Source organism: Pseudonaja textilis, chromosome 4 (genome assembly GCF_049901715.1).
Source record: "Pseudonaja textilis isolate UNSWEBS1 chromosome 4, rPseTex1.2, whole genome shotgun sequence".
Taxonomy (NCBI): domain Eukaryota; kingdom Metazoa; phylum Chordata; class Lepidosauria; order Squamata; family Elapidae; genus Pseudonaja; species Pseudonaja textilis.
The window spans coordinates 8,437,162-8,454,847 of record NC_141993.1 but is presented as its reverse complement, the minus strand read 5'-3'; the positions used below and the strand labels follow the sequence as shown (position 1 = coordinate 8,454,847).

General features: G+C 40.4%; 1 protein-coding gene across 2 annotated transcripts in view; it reads left to right on the top strand.

Moving 5' to 3' along the window:
* Positions 1-17,686, top strand: part of LRMDA (leucine rich melanocyte differentiation associated) — an 810,136-nt gene that overhangs the window by 450,599 nt on the left and 341,851 nt on the right. For both annotated transcript variants that reach the window (XM_087933832.1, XM_087933831.1), the window contains exon 3: positions 12,988-13,119. In XM_087933832.1, coding sequence (XP_087789958.1) covers positions 12,988-13,119 — 132 coding nt within the window. The remainder of the gene's footprint in view (positions 1-12,987; positions 13,120-17,686) is intronic.

Below are 17,686 nucleotides of genomic sequence, written 5' to 3'. Positions count from 1 at the left end.
CCAGTAAAAATAGTAAAGTTTAACTCTCATTAATCAATCACTTAACCTATTTTCTACATGCTTTCAATAGGCTATAACTTCTGCACCTTTTTCTAAAAGAAAAAAGAAAAACAAACTGCCTTCCTACGCAGAACTCTAACCTGTTCAGTTTGGGGAATAGCTCTAAGACGTGGGGTTCTTTTCCTTCCTTTGCTGAGAAAACAGTGATTAATAAACCGGATCATGGCTTGTGCTCTTCTTCTGAGCGCCTGGTGGGACAGCTTTCAGGGAGGTTCAGCCAGGCAGATCCTTTTGTCCCATTACAGAGATCAAGGGAGTGGAAAAAAAACCCACACCGCCAGGATTAAGCCAGGTCAACCCGAGGCAATGGCTTGACATAAAACTCGGCACTGGAAGGTGACAGAGAGACAGAGAGGGGTGTTTCCCCCCCTCCTCCCCTCCCCCCAAAAAGTCTGCTTTGTCAAAAGCTTCAGTCCCTTCTCACCTACAGGCCACTTCTGCTGATCCCAGCTCATTAATTGAACTGGAGAGCCGCCTTGACCCGGGCTGGGTTCTTTTGAAGTTAATGTCCTCTGTTGCAGAAGGAAATAATTTTCTGCCTGATTCAATGAGCCATCAGTAGCGCTAGCGGGGCCCAAATGACATGTGAGAATATTAACCTCCTACCTTGAAAAGCTGTGAATCTTGAGAGGCAGACTATAATCAGCCTCACTCACTTGCCTCTGCCTCTCTCTCTCTCCCTCCCTCCCTCCCTCCCTCCCTCCCTCCCTCCCTCTCTCTCTCTCTATCTCTCTCTCTCCTTTCTGCGCTCAGATACAAGCATGGACAAGAGGCTCATTGTCAGATGTCCTGGTGTTCGGTTCAAGCTTTCTTCAGTAGAGGGAGCTTTCCAGGATTCCCTTTGTGATTTCCGTTTGCACAATGCGCAATGAGTTGAGGACCAAACAGGTGCCTCTGCACAAACCGTGACATTTGGTTGCATATCAGGATGGTTAGATTTTTGTAGCCACCTAAGTGCAACCCAGCAGTGACCACCCCCCGCAAAAAAAAAAAGCCAAAGCCATTCTAGGCTGCATCAATATTACAATGTGCTGTCATCAGATACCTGGATCATACCATCATATGTGGTGGATGTGTGTGGAAGCCAAAAGATACTGGCTTAAAATTCATACATGGCTGGAAAAAATGACAAAACAACATATAGACTTGAAACCAGAGATATTTTTTATTGGGTATCTTACCTGAAGATTACAACAGAGAATTGACATATTTGATTATTAACGTTTTAACTGCAGCTAGAATTGTATTCGCTCAAAATTGGAAAAATGAAAAAAATTCTAACAGAGGAGGAGGTGATAAAGAAAATAATAGAATATGCTGAGATGTGTAGATTGACACTGGCAATTAGAGAGCAGGAAGAAAAAGAATATTATAAGATATGGGATATATTTTATCAATGGTTAGATAGAAAAATGAAATATATTACAATATAAATATAATACAATAGTAAATATAAAATAATGGTAATGATATGTTTTAATGGATTATTATGGAAGGAAGTATAATATAAGATAGAATTTGTATAAATTTGAGATTTGCTCAAAAAGGATAATGCGAACTTGCAACTAAAGTCTAATGATGATGTAATGATAACATAACATTATATGGAAAGTTGATTAATATAATATGAATATAAATTTAAATCTAAGAGGGAAGACGATAGATATTGTGCACAAAAAATATGTACCAACCGACACACTGTACAAGTGAAAGAAGATTTTATTTGTTGTTTTGTGTTTATGTTTGATTGTTTGTTGTTAAAAAATAAAAAAAAATGTTTTACAAAAAAAAATATTAGAATGTGCAGAAATGAATAGTTTAACACTTCCAATTAAAGAGATTAATTAATTAAAGAGATTAATTAAAGAGATTGCAATTAATATTATAAGATAGGGGAACTAGTTTATCGATGGCTAGGGAAAAAGCTAGAAATAGCTAATAGACTAGTGAAATATAGAAAATATGTTAATAGAATTAAACAAGTTAAGAAGAGGAGTGTTATAATAATAAAGATATTGTATATATTAACAAGATAAGAATAGAGAATTAGAATTAGAATTAGACTTGAAACCAGAGATTTTTTTATTGGGAATCTTACCTGATATATATAATAAAAATTTGAAGTATTTGATTGTAAATATATTAACAGCGGCTAGGATTGTATTTGCTAAGAATTGGAAGAGTGAGAAAACTCCATCAGAAGAAGAAATTATTAAGAAAATATTGGATTGTGCTGAAATGAGTAAATTGACATTTGAAATCAGAGAACAAGAAGATAAACAATTTTATGAAGTTTGGGATCTTTTTTATCAATGGTTAGATAATAAAACATAATGATAGAATATTCAGATTTAGCATAAATTTTTTTTTTCTTAATATTATCTTTATAAAACATTATTAAGGTAGATTTGGTATGATCTTATGATTTATTGCAAAATAAATTAAGCAAACTATAGTTATCTCGTTAAAATATGAATTAACAAAATTATAAATGATTTTTTTTTAGTGATGATATTAGGTTATACAATTATTGATTGATAATATGAGCTATTATGTAATATAATTATACTAGTGACTAGGAAATGGATGCACAAAAAAAAGTGGTAAACCAATCGATGCACTGTATGTAAATTCATGAAGAAGGATCTTTTTATGTTTTTTGTGGTATGTTTATGTTTATTTTGTTATGTATGTTTATGTTTATCTTGTTATTAAAAAATAAAAAAAAATATTATTAAAAAAAAAGATAAGAATAGAGAATTAATACTAAAGTAATGAACATGGATGTAAACTTTAATTGTTACTGCAAAAGGTATTTATACCCAGGCGACACACTGTTAAGTGGAAGATGTACTCTAAATAAAATAAAATAATTAAAAAAAAAAAACCAGTGCACTGGCATCAACACCACAAGAAGTAATAGTACCACTTTATATTGCGCTAGTGAGGCCACATTTGGAATACTGAGTCCAATTCTGGTCACTGAGATACACAAAAGTTGTGCAGGCCCTAGAAAGAGTGGGATACAAAAAAAATTATTACTAGTTCTGTGGGCATGGCTTGGCGGGCATGGCAGGGGAAGGTCACTGCAAAATCCCCATTCCCTCCCCACTCCATTAACCTGATTTCCAGCTCCGTTCTCCTGTGCAGGGCAACCAAAGAAGACCCAGCCAATCAGCTGGGACTCAGGAGGTAGAGAATAGATGGGGTTGGCGGGGCCAGTCAGAGGTGGGATTTACCGGTTCTCAGAACTACTCAAAATTTCCGCTACCGGTTCTCCAGAACTGGTCAGAACCTGCTGAATACCACACCTGCAGCTCTCCATTATGCACATATGAAGCCCATCATTCGTCCAGCGATGGGCCATTCATCAAACATTTATTGTTTGCCCACTGAGCCGCCCGTCAATTTGCTTGCTACTGCCCAGCCTTGGTTGTGTTGGAAGATGGGAGAAAAATAAATTTCTTTCTCTTCCTCCTTCCAGCTCTTCCTCCTCAGCCTGATCTGTTTGTTGATTGTCTTGTTCCCTCTGTTCTTCTTCTCCCTCATCCATGAAAGGGAGGAGGTGATGTGTACAAGGTAATTCTAAAATTATACTTCTGCTATTAAATGCAGCTATCCAAGACATATTGTACGTACAAGACCAGCAATGTTAGCAAAATGTCCTGAGGTTCTTCCTCATCTTCAGGAGTTTATTAATATCTAGAAAAGCCAAAAGAGGACTGTTTTGATGTTATCACAGAAATGATACAGTTGCATCATTTTATGAGGTTTACTTGCATAATTATATCATTACATAAATAGCATAACATTGATGCATAGTTCATTGTTTCTGTAATGACAAAATTATGCAAATGACATAAATCCCCAAAGAAATTTTGCTTATTGACTTCTACTAGTGCTGCTGCTGCTGCTGCTACTACTACTACTACGACGACTACTACTACTATTTGTACTACTACTACTACTTATATACTTTTATTAATTAAACATGAAACTCAGTCAACTTCACATTTAAAAATATCATTGACTGGCACTGATGGCTGATATGAGTTCCTGCCAGCATCCTGAGTATCAACCAAGTATCTTCTGAAAATGTATGATGTTCCAAGTACCACATTTTTTTTTCAGTTCCACTGGTGTCATTGCAGGAAGCTGCAATTTCTTGATGTATTTTGTAAAATTCTTGGACATGGTAGCTAGTACACCAATTACAATGGGTATCACTGTTATATGTTTCATCCATAACCGTGTAGTTTTGATGGCTAGGTTGCGATATTTTGTGATTTTTTTTTCCAGTTCTTTCTTTTTGACTCTGACATCTCCTGGTACAGCAATATCAATAAATTGTACGTTTCGGTTTTCGACAACTGTGATATCTGGCATGTTGTGTTCCAAATGTCGATCCATCTGTATTTGAAAGTCCCAATTATTGGGGTTATTATTATTATTATTATTATTATTATTATTATTATTGTTGTTGTTGTGGTGGTGGTTAATCTTTGGTGAGATTCACAGCCTTTGGGGCTGGTTGGTAGCTCGTCAGCTCAAGTCCTAACCAAGGACCTAGGAATTGTTAAAGTAGCATCGGAGGATATAAGCTGTTCCAAATAGGGTGTGTTTTTGTAGAATCAGGATATTCATTATTATTATCACTATTATTATTACTATTATTACTATTATTATTAATCACACAATCAGCCAGATGTTCAGACTGGATTTAGCATTTTTGTCTATCTATCAAGTCCTTACCAAGGACTTGGGATAGGCAGGTATGGATGTTTGACGATGTTACAGATATCATCGAAGATTAGAAGCTGATGTAATCAAAGCTGCCTTCTGCAATTGACTGATGGCGAATTTGTCAATGCCACTGGCATTCAAATGGTGCTGTAGTTGTTTTGGGATTGCACCCAAGAGGCCTATTACTATTGGTACCACCCTTGCTTACCTTTGCCTCAGTTGTTCTATTTCTATTTGTAGGTCTTTGTATTTTGTTATCTTCTTCAATTCTTTTTCTTTTATTCTGCTGTCTCCAGGCATGGCCACACCCACTATTCAGACTGATTCGTCTTTCTTATTGACAAGTCTGGGTTTTTATGGGGCAGGTGCCTGTCTGTTTGAATTCAGATGTCTGTCTTCTGAACTCTAATAACTGTCTGTTTAAATTCTGTACTACTACTACTACTACTACTACTATTATTATTATTATTATTATTATTATTATTATTATTATTATTATTATTATTATTATTTTCACAGTCTGGGACTGATAAAATCTTAACAGTTCAACTCCTAACTAAGGACCTAAGAGCTGTTAAGTTAGCATTTGTCATCTGAGTATATAGGCAGTTGTTATTGTTGTTATGGTGATGATGATGATGATGATGATGATAATAATAATAATCATCATCATCATCATTATTACATTATTGTTGTTGTTGCCTCGTGGTCCAGGAAAGTGGAGCTTTACTGTCAAAATACACAATGCAACCTTAGTAGCCAAGATCTATTTCTACTGGCCAACATTCATACATAAATCTGGGTTCTCTGAAAAGCTGTCTCTGAAAACCTAAAACAAACCTTGTTCCCTTTCTGGAAAGCCCCAGCATGGTAAACCCCAGTAGTTTGTCTTTCCCAGGCAAATCTGATCTGCACCTTTATTTTATTTTTTTTCTACAGCATTTTTTTCTTTGCATTCCAGTGCTTAATTTATTGTTTGCTATTATTGTTTTTGCTGTTGCTCAGTCAACTCTTTATGAACCCATGGACTACAACATGCCACTGTCCTCTACTGTCTCTTGGAGTTTGCCCAAAATCATGTCCTTTGCATCAATGACACTACCCAACCATCTCAACTTCTACCTTCCCTTTCTCCTTTTGCCTTCCATCTTTTCCAACATCGGGGTCTTCTCCAAGGAGTCCTCACTTCTCTTTTGGTGGCCAAAATATTTGAGCTTCAGCTTCAGGATTTGTCCTTCCAAAGGACAGTCAGGGTTGAGTCCCTTTAAGATTGACCCATTTGATCTCCTTGGAGTCCAAGGGACTCTCAAGAGTCTTCTCCAACACCACAATTATTTATTCCCTTAACCAAAATAACATAATACAAAGACTGAGTGGTTGGCCATGGCAAGTTTTCTTGGAGCAAGTTGTCCCGTGGTGAGTTGGCCATAGCAAGTTGTGCTGAGGCAAGTTGGCCATGGAAGTTTTCTTGGGGCAAGTTGGCCATGGCAAGTTGGCCATTGTGAGTTGCCCCAGGGCAAGTTGGCCATGGCTAGTTGGCCTTGGTGAGCTGTGCTGGGGCAAGTTGGCTTGAACAAGACGGCCATGGCGAGTTGGCTTAGGCGATCAGTTTTTCTCAAGGACAGTGGATTTTTTTCCCACATGCCAAATGTGATTTTGGCAACTAGTTTGAGAGCATTAAAAGAGCAATGCACATGGGTGGCAATTTTGCCCATTTCATTACCTTCTCCATCTCATCCCTCTGCTCAAGCATTTTTTTTTTTAATTTAAAAAAGTGCTTCAGAAAGAAAATGTAGATATGTATTCTCTCAGTGTAGGGAATTGGCCGCTTGGGGACAAGAAGCAGAAATTCGTTCCGAGAAAGGCCCCTGACCGCAACTTTGGAAAGTGTTAAATATTTTATATCTTCCCTTAAGTGTCAGGGGCATAATATATAAATGTAATCAACGTTTACCCATCTAGGCTGATTGGAGCTGAATAATGAGGAAGTTTATATCCTTTTGATGATTATTTTTTTTTAAAAAAAATAGCACTACTTACAGTTCTGCTTCCTTTTTAAATTTAACGCCGTCTCCTGGCTGGTTTTCCACTGCACCCCCCTCCACTTATACAGAAATCAAAACCCCTCTGCCCAATTTGGCACACCAGGACCGGGTGTCGATTGGCGTTTGCCGTACAGGCCTCCCCAAGAAATTGCCACCTCCAAGACTACTTCAGGATAAAAGTGAAGCGAAGAAAGAATCCCACTTCCGATGATGACCCAATTATGAGATGTGGCTACACAGAAGGCCGACTTCCCGATTAGTTCAAGGACTTCAAGGCAGGCAGAAAGCTTTGGAAGACGGTTGCTTTCGACAGGCCTTTTTTTCCGTCTTTGGCTGCAGGAGTCCCTAAATCCCTAGGAAGGTTGGAACTGCTTTGCTTGCTCAGCACAGTGTTTTTGTAAGCTAATGAGGGCAAAGCGTGAGCCATGGGGCAATGATGCTGCGCTATTAGCTGTGACAGAGAGCTTGATCATAATTATCTTAACGAGGATAGGGTTAATTACAGTGGAAACGTAAAGTTCTTTCTGCCCGGAATCAGGCAGAGCTGAATGCGTTGTGATGTTTTGTCATTTTGATGTGACTTTGGAAACAGCACGGAGGGAAATCTCTTGGCAACCGTTGGCTCCCCTCTGGGGGTGGGTGGGTGGGTAGGAGGGAGGCTGGCAACGAGGTAAGCGAGATGGTACCTGTGGGCGAGATAATGGGCAGCTTTCCTGTCATTAGAGCAGGGAAGAGATCAACCTGCGAGGCATTTGAGTGAGGCTGATTAGCCTTTAAGCCAAGCAGGGAGACAGTCTAACTGACACCGCTCCCTAAGCCGGGATACCATTCACAGCATTGAACTGGGGCCTTGCTGCTTTTAATTCACTAAGACAGACAGACAGGTAGGCAGGCAGACCAACAGAGGATAGATAGACGCATGGATGGATAGATAGACGGATGGACGGACAGGTAGGCAGGCAGGCAGACAAATGATAGATAGATAGGTGGATGGATGGATGGATGGATGGATGGGCAGGTGAGCAGGCAGGCAGGCAGAAAGGCAGACAGACAGGAAGACAGGAAGTCAGGCAGGCAGGAAGACAGACAGGAGGACAGGAAGACAGGCAGACCCTCTGCTTGTAAGCTTCCCAGTTGTTGTTTTTTTGGAGAGAGTTATTAATAAGAGAAATATCCCACATGCCGGAAAAGCAGATTCCTAATATCCAGCCCAGGAGGGAGGCTAATCCAGTCTCCTTGAAAAACATTTCTCTGCCAAAGCATTTACCCCGCAGCCAGTTTCACAGCCTCTGGGGCGAACACTTGTTCATTGGGCTGATCTCTGCACAGGAGGCAGGAAGCTGAAGCGGATAAAAAGTCCAGAGGTTCAAAAAATCAGATGCTGGCTAGATTTGAAGAAAGATTTGGGAAACGGTTTTCCCTGCTCTGGTTTAAAATGTGTTACCAGATGCCTTCTTTCTTTCTCTCTCTCCCCCTTTGAGTGAGGTTGTGTGCCATCTGTCCAGCCATTTTGGGAGGTTTTATTTTAAAAAAAATTTTTTTTGCTCTTTTGACCATCTTGCTGATGGTTCGCAGGTGCTCTTAAGGGTATTATATTTGCATATTTGTATAAGAGGTTTCAATAATGGTGTCTGTTTTGAAACTGAACCCCAGCAAAGGTCATTTTCTTTGGTATGCACTAAAGTTCAGTAGCGCTGAGCGACTGTTGGCCTTTCCTGAAACTTGAACTTGAAAATGTGAAAATAATAATTATAACAACCACCCCAACAACTATTATTTAGTAATATCCTGAATATTGGATATAACCATACCATGGACATTTTATAGAGAAAGGCTGGGCATTGCTATGTAATAAAAGTCTGTTATAATCTAAAAGTAATTTTGGGGAGTGAATGTTCTTCTATGTGATTTACAAAAAAAAGTTTAGAATATTTTAGAGCAGTGGTCACCAACCAGTGGGCCAGGGACCACTGGTGGTCTGTGAGAAAATTTTGGTGGTCCGCAGAGAAATGTCACCCCCAAAGCAATTAATCCAGGCTGCACGGGAACATAAGGCTGCGCCACCCACATGGCCCGTGGGAACACAAGGCTTGCATTGCTTGCATTGAGAACAACATGAGGTAGTGAGGGGAGGGTGGAAAGGATGGGGGGAACTTTTCCTATGTGCCCCATGCGCCTCGTCTGGCCACTGGGTTGCTTTTTTCCACTTCTTTCTTCTTCTGCTTTTGGCTGCACGCAAGGAAAGCAGCAAAAGTCTTTCTTTCTCTCGCCCAAACTCTGCCAATTAGTCTTTGGGACCCTGCAAGGCATCCTGCTCCAAGAGGCTGTGTCAGTGCAACAAGTCTCACAAAGACTTATTTCTGGCGGAGTTTGGGGGAGAGAAAGAAAGATTTCTGCTGCTTCTGCTGTTTTCCTTGCATGAAGCCAAAAGTCTCTCTCTTTCTCTCTCTCCCCCTGAGAATGGAGTTGGAGACGGTATCCTGCGATCCCAATTTTTTTTAAAAAAGATCAATCAGTAGGAAAATGGGGTGGGGAATTTTCTAGCAGACTTTTTGGGGGATTTTCCCAGTTTCTCTGGTCTGCGGGATTTAAAATTATGAGTTTGGTTGTCCCTGAGGTCCAAAAGGTTGGCGACTCCTGCTTTAGAGAGTATAATAATATAACAGAATAACAGAGTTGGAAGGGACCTTGGGGGTCATCTAGTCCAACCTCCACCCAAGCAGGAGACCCTCCACCATTTTTGACAGATGGCAGTCCAGTTTCTTCTTGGAAGCTTCCAGTGATGAAGCTCCCACAACTTCTGAATGCAACTTCCCGTTCCATTGGTTGATTGCTCTCACTGTCAGAAAATTCCTCCTTATTTCTAGGTTGAATCTCTCCTTGATCAGTTTCCCTCCATTATTCCTTGTCTGGCCTTCAGGTGCTTTGGAAAATAGGTTGACATTAGAATTGGTACCAGATAAGAGTCAATGGACTTCAAGGGGGTCTGGACTTAGATCTCTTACAGGATCATAGAGACTCTAAACTGATGATACGTTTGACGCCTCCCTCAGGCTCAGCTGGGTCATCTTCTATATTACCTTAAAAAATGACCTTTTTGAAAATGAATCGCTGCAATCTATTTGCATACGTTAGTGTTTGTAATCTGGAATCAGGGCATCAGAGTCCTCAAACTCAACTATGTAATGTGGCAGTAAGAATAGATGCCAATTGGGTTAATTGTACTCAGTTAAATACAATGACAAATTATAACCCAAATTTAATCAGGAATAAGCCAAAATTAATAGAATCAACCTATTTTCCAAAGCACCAGAGGACAGGACAAGAAGCTTATATGGAAACTAATCAAGGAGAGGCGCAACCTAGAGCTAAGGAGACATTTCCTGACAGAACAGTTAACCAGTGGAACAACTTGCCTCCAGAAATTGTAAATGCTCCAACACTGGAAGTTTTTAAGAAGAGATTGGACAACCATTTGTCTGAAATGGTACAGGGCTTCCTGCCTGAGCAGGGGGTTGGACTAGAAGACCTCCAAGGTCCCTTCCAAGTATATTATTCTGTTATTTGAAAATATAACTTAATTATAATCCTGGTGTTACAGTTTTAAGCATACTCCTCTCTTCATTGGAACTCAGTGGTTTTGTATTCTTTTCTTTTTCCCCCCAAAATTGAGTTGTCATGAAATACCTATTGTCTCTGTGTACATCCACAATGGGTTATATGTACACACGTATCTGTCCTTTCTGACATACTAATTGAGTCATCTCCTTAATCATTAGTTTTGAGAGATGTTTCTCCCTGCATTCCTGTAGACAGCATAATTCAAGTCCCTTAGAAAAATAAATTTTGTTTTAAGTTTCCTTTACTCTCTCTCCTGTGTGCAATAGCCTCCTTGGTTCCTTTTGTCTTTCTACTGTTCCAAACTTTTTAATTCCAGATCTTCATTTACTTCCATTTCACTTTCTGGCCCATTGGTGGCTTGTTCTGTCAAAGTAGCACATGGGATTTCAGAGGGGAGGTGCCACTGTGACTGATGGTCTCTCTTGTATATTCCTAATGGAGAACGTGTTGTGGCCAGCCAGCAGACAGTCGAGCTGGAGGCAGACTCAGACAGTGAGGAGGTTGGGGAGGAACATGGGCCAGTCCAGGAGTTTGGGGAAGGCTTTGCATTGGAGGCAAAGATGGGGCCAGGGCCATCCAATAGTTATCAGCTGCCTTCGGAGTCGGACACCAGTGGGGCAGAAGAACAGCTGGAGCCTGTTCCCAGTGTGCACATGCACAGAGCTGCCAGGGGAAGAGAACAGTTAAGGGTCGACTTGGGAGTAAAGGCACAGGTGGACGGTGAATGGCCCCCTCCCATAGGGAATAAAGAGGAGCAAAAGGGGAGTGGTGTTTGCAGGAGACAATTAGTTCAATTCATTCGGGTGAAGCTCTGTTCCTGACTCCTTGCCAAGTATTGTCTGCTACAGAGTAGCGTTTGGAAGATATCGGCCTGGCAGCTCTCCAAGCCTGATAAAGGTCTGTAGTTGTGAAATCTCTTGAAAGACTGTTAGCTGGGACTTTGCTGGAGAGGAATTCACTTTAACCTAAATAAAAGGAGGTTTATCAGGATGAGGATTCTGCTTCATGATCTTGGGAAGCCCAGGTCAGAACAGAATGTCTTCTGTAGGCCTTGATGAAGGATGCTGAAGAGAGGAAATAATGTCACTGGGTGGTGAATAAACAGTCTCCTCCTCCATCTTCTTTAGCCATCACTGTCTATAAAACGGTGAGACAGAGATTAAGTGGTGATTCTCCTTCCTGGTAGGCAGATGAGCTCAGCTGTCACGTCAACCCCTCTCAGCAGAACTAGGTGTTGGGTAGGTGACCAAGTTGCAAATGTGCATTGATGTGCATGCTTCATATAACATGCTGGTTCTGATTTGATTGATGGGGTGCTTCTCCCACACGGCCTGTGGGAACTCGCAAAGCCATGGATGGAATCATGAGTTAATGCCGAAATCATCATCCTTGGAAAGTGTCAGACCCGGGGTTTCTGGCCTGCTACGATTCTACCAAGACTGCTTTGTTTATTTACAAGTCTCCTTTGTTTACAACCCTTGAGAGTGAGTTGTGTTGCCCTAGTTGATATATATATATATATATATATGTATGTATGTATGTGTATGTGTGTGTGTGTGTGTTGACATGCGAAAATACTCGAACAAAGCTGAATGCCATACATGTAAGTACCCATGAAAACTTAAGAATATATATATATATATATATATATATATATATATATATATATATATATATATATATATATATATATATATATATATATATATATATATATTTTCTTAAGTTTTCACGGGTGCTTACATGTATGGCATTCATATATATTCACTATATATATATAGCCTGCTTCTTTCAATAAGGGGTTATGCTGATCTAGGTTGGCGTGAGTGCACAGGTAATTATTTGTCAGGCAAAGGGATTATCTGTTCTTCGTTAGGTGGTGTGAAGTCATTCTGCATTTCTTCTCCAATGCTGACTCTTTTGTGCCTTTGAAAAGCTAGCAGAAAAGGCTGGAGCTGTGTGTGTGTGTGTGTGTGTGGTGTGTGTGTGTGTGTGTGTGTTTCTATAGAGAGAGAGTGAAATGCTGCTGAGAACAATTCCTGAAGTTGAATTTATTATTGTTAGTGGCTATGATATTCCATGTCAGAAATGATGGATGACAACTTAAATTTGTGTCCTGAGAATGAAGGTGAAGTGTGACAGAGTTATTTGTCTTGGGAATGAAGGTTGAGGGTCAGGAGGGGCTGGGGTGCCTGAAGGCACGAGACGTTGACAAATTCATCCTCCCAGGGCTCATATCTGAGCCTTTTATTTTTTTGGTTTGGGATCTTGGCTATTCACTAAGCGACCTCCATCTTTCATACTGCCAGGAAGTGAGCGATGTGTTGCAGACTTTCCCCACTAATTCTTGTCATTCAGCCTTCCTGACAGGCCAGAAACCCAAATTCTTCTTCCGGGTTCCGTTTCAAACCTTTTTTTTTAAAAAAAAAATATATTTACTTCAGCTCATCATCAAGCTCTTGGTTTGACTAGAGGGTCATTTTGTGTTTGTTTTGTGTTTTCTCCTTCCTTGTTGCAGATCCCTGGAAGGACTGCAGGCCTTCAGCTGCTTGGAAGAGCTCATTCTTGACAACAATCTTCTTGAAAGTGACCTTCGCTTGCCCAGCTTGCCACATCTCCACACTCTGATGCTGAACAAGAACCAAATATCCTTTTGAAAGCAGAGGAAGGGGAGACCCTGCCAGCCGCCCGGCAGTCTCTCTGCGGCAACCCCATAAAAGAACGTAAAGTATAGTTTTCGACGCAGGCAAATCTCCTTTCTTCTCCTTAGCCAGAAGGTTTACAGTGGTTCTTTCATAAGCAGGCTGCCTTCCTTTCTTTTTCCTCTAAAACAAGGGGGAGAGAAAAGAGGTGTGAGACTGTAGTTTGTGGCTCTGAAGGAATCTTTGTTAAGAAACTCAAAAGTGGAAATAACAGCCAATTTCATTTGGGAAGAAGGAATCTGGCTGGGTTTTTTTTTTTTTTTTGTGGATTCTGGAGAAGGCTGACCTCTAGTGGAAAATGGGATGCAATGAAACAAGGCAATCCATAGGCTGGTGCATCCTGAATTCTTGGTTTCCTCGGCAGGATTAGACTGAGCACTCAAGTGAAATGGCTCATGGGCAGCATTTCAGACAGTTGGGTGCTATTTGGTGCCTGGCAAAGTTGGCCGGCATGTGGCTACTTGGTTCTTACAGGCTGCATTTTGCTCCTTCAAACCATTTGATCTTTTGAAGCATTCATCTTGTCCTTGGATATATGCACACATGGGCTGTTCGTTGCGAAGACGAGTAGCATGCACAAGAAGCTTAGGATCTGTGCGTGCTCGGTTTTATTCAGGGTGTAGCACAGGACCGATCTGAAAGCGCTAGTCCAGATTTTTGAGATATTATCGAAACTCTACCCATGAAGCTGGGAGGCCTCCGAGAATGAGAGAAAAATAACAGCCATCAACCCGTTAATTCAGTGTTAATGAATGCGATATTGCATGCTCTAATAGTGATTACATAGTGATGTGCCCCTCATCTATATGTGTATTATAGTGATGACTATCATAGACCTGTGGCCAGTTTTTTTTTTCCTTTTTTTTTCTTAAAGCCACATAGTTTACTTAAATTGGTTGAGTCTCTGTCATTTCAGCCACAGATCTACAAAGTATTATTATTCTTGGCCACATTAACTTTTGGAGAGGGAATAGAATAGAATGTAGAACAGAGTAGAGTAGAGTAGAGTAGAGTAGAGTAGAGTAGAGTAGAGTAGAGTAGAGTAGAGTAGAGTAGAGTAGAATAGAATAAGGAATGGAATGGAATGGAATGGAATGGAATAGAATAGAATAGAATAGAATAGAATAGAATAGAATAGAATAGAATAGAATAGAATAGAGAATGGAATGGAATGGAATGGAATGGAATGGAATAGAATAGAATAGGGAATGGAATGGAATAGAGTAGAATAGAATAGAATAGAATAGAATAGAATAGAATAGAATAGAATAGAATAGAATAGAATAGAATAGAATAGAATGTAGGTTAGGATAGAATAAAATGTAGGTTAGGATAGAATAAAATGTAGGTTAGGATAGAATCTAGAATACAATAGGATAGATTTGAACAGAAAAGAATAGAATGTAAAATATAATGTAAAATAAAATAGAATGTATTTTATATTATATTACATTTATTATATTATAAAATATATTTAATAGGACAAGATAGGACAGAACTTGGAAACTGTGATTGTTTATTGGAAAACATCCATCTGTAAAGGCAAACTAATGAAAGTGATCAGCAACTATAGACAATACAAGATGTTTATCCACAAATCCGACATCAACAATCAGCCACCGAGGGGCAGTTTGAACAGGACACTTTTTGATGGCTGTGCAGAACATGTGGAAGGATATTGAGGCACTTCTGGAGCGAGAGGGTACCAAAACAGGGAACTTCTGTAGACGAGGTTTTCCTTCAGAGCTGGGCCTTCATTACGATCACTTGTGGGAACTTCTCCTTTAGCGGTCATCTCCCTTCAAGAATTCATAGAAATTCTGTGTTGAGGAAATATTCCCTACAGTAGTTAAAATATCAGAATTATGTAAAGTCAAATTAATTTAATAAGACCTGCAGACTGATAGGTGCCAAGGGAAATGGTAGAGATATCAGGCATCTGGGATTCTAACCAGGCTAGGTAAAGGTAAAGGTTCCCCTCGCACATACATGCTAGTCGTTTCCGGCTTTAGAGGGCGGTGCTCATCTCCGTTACAAAGCCAAATAAGAGCCACCGCTGTCCTAAGACGTCTCCGTGGTCATGTGGCCGGCAGGACTAAATGCCAAACGCGCGCGGAACGCTGTTCCCTTCCCACCAAAGGGGTCCCTATTTTTCTACTTGCATTTTTCACATGGTTTCGAATTGCTAGGTTGGCAGAAGCTGGGACAAGTAACAGGAGCTCACTCCATTACATGGCGGTAGGGATTCGAACCGCCGAACTGCTGACCTCTCTGATCAAGAAAGAAGCTCTGTGTCTTAGCCCCTGAACCACCGTGTCCCTTAACCAGACTACTTTAAGTCAAATGGACTCAAAAGAGGTAGGTGTTCCACACTAAAGCATGGTTACCATTTCTGCTGGCAGACTGTTCTGTGGGCCTGGCTTGGTAGGCATGGCAGGGGAAGGATACTGCAAAATCCCCATTCCCTCCCCACCCCACTAACCTGCTTTCCAGCTCCGTTCTCCTGTGCAAGGCAACCAAAGGAGACCCAGCCAATCAGCTAGGACTCAATGGGAGGCAGAGAAGAGATGGGGGCAGAGCCAGTCAGAGGTAGCATTTTCCAGTTCTCTGAACTACTCAAAATTTCCACTACTGGTTCTCCAGAACTGGCTAGAACCTGCTGAATACCACTTCTGGTACAGTCCAATAAAAGTGGGGGGAACCAGTTTATATATGGAAATAAATATAATAATAGGGCAATCTGCAGTTTGATTACTTTTTGAAAGAGTTGAGGGATGTTGCTTCTATGTCACAGTTTTAGCCTGTTCCTCTCACCCCTTAGAGATGACTGTACGTGCTAGGAACAGAGGCTGTTTTAGTAACATCTCCATAAGCTTCCTCTGCTGGTTGTGTTAAGTAGGAATTTAAGAAGGAATTAGCTAGACTGAAAGGAATGCCATATAGTAGCATTAATACCCCTCAAGGCCTTTTTGCATGCAAACTTCTTGTCTGGTCAATCTACAGAAGAAAATTTTTGAACTGACAAATCCTAGAACTGTTGTAAGAAAAAGTAACCCAGCTTTGAAGTGCTAGCAACTTCCTAATCAGCTAATAAATTCAGAATAGTACGAATAATTTTACAGTGACCACTATTTTCCTTTAGCATAACATCTTTTGTAAGTTAGTTTGTAAGTTAGCAAGTAACTAAGAACCTTCCCGAATTTTCCATTCATTGTTTGGACCTTAGTTTATAAGGCCCTTCCTTCCTTCCTTCCTTCCTTCCTTCCTTCCTTCCTTCCTTCCTTCCTTCCTTCCTTCCTTCCTTCCTTCCTTCCTCCCTCCCTCCCTCCCTCCCTCCTTCCTTCCTTCCTCCCTTCCCTCCCTCTCTCTTTCTGTCTTTCTGTCTGTCTGTCTTTCTTTCTTCCTTTCCCTCTCTTCCCTCCCTCCTTCTTTCTTTCTTTCTTTCTTTCTTTCTTTCTTTCTTTCTTTCTTTCTTTCTTTCTTTCTTTCTTTCTTTCTTTCTTTCTTTCTTTTCACAGACTTTTGTTTCATTCTGGAGATTCATGCCAATATTCACTGAAAGAACTTTTCTTTCTTTCTTTCTTCTTTCCTTAAGTCATTTTGTTGCCTTTCTCAATGAGAGAGATCTATTGGTTTTAAGAGTATTTCATTCCATGGTAGAGAATCCATGGTGTGTAATACACAGTAGCATTTGTACATCGGCTTTAGCTATTGATTCCTTTGGGGGTTCTTAAGTCCTGGAAGAAGACACTTTCTGCCTGTGAAAAAAAATTTCTCTAGTAATCAATTCAGTACTTAGAACATGGAATAACATGATTGAAAGGGACTTTGGAAGTCTTCTAGTCCAATCCCAGGGGTGGGATTCTACCAGTTCGGACTAGTTCTATAGAACCGGTTGTTACGATTCTGCATCGTTCAGAGAACTGGCAAATCTCATCACTGGCTGGCCCCTCCCCACCCCATCCACCCCTCCCAGGAGGCTTCCCTGAGGCCCAGTCCGGGGTGGTATTCAGGAGGGTGGTATCCAGAAGTGGCCTGAGAGCAGAGCTGAACCTTCCTTAGGATTGAAGCTTCTATTTTTCAGTGCAGACTCAGTTTTTCTTGTACCTCTATATCTTGTTTCCGTCTTTTGTAGCTTCTTTTCCTTTCCCTCTTCCCTCTCTTCTTCTCCCTCCCCTTTTTATTCCCTTTTCTATCTGATTCTGTGATCCTCCCTTCTGCTTCTTCCAGATATGATGATTACTTTTCAAATTACTCTCTCTTTTTGGGTTGTTGCTTCAGTACTTAAGTTTTTAACCCCCTTTCCCTTTTTTTACCCCGCTTAAAATTGCTTGGTCATTGAAGATGGCTTCTTCGTTGTCCTGCCCTTCTTGTTCTGCCAGCGTTTCTTGTTGTGTTTCATAGTTCAAGATCTCCATTTCTAAAAATTGAAATACGAAGCCAAAAGATCCTCTTCCATCTTGTGCTTCTTCTTTTTGCTCTTTAAGTTTCATTTTTAACTCTTCGAGGAGTGAT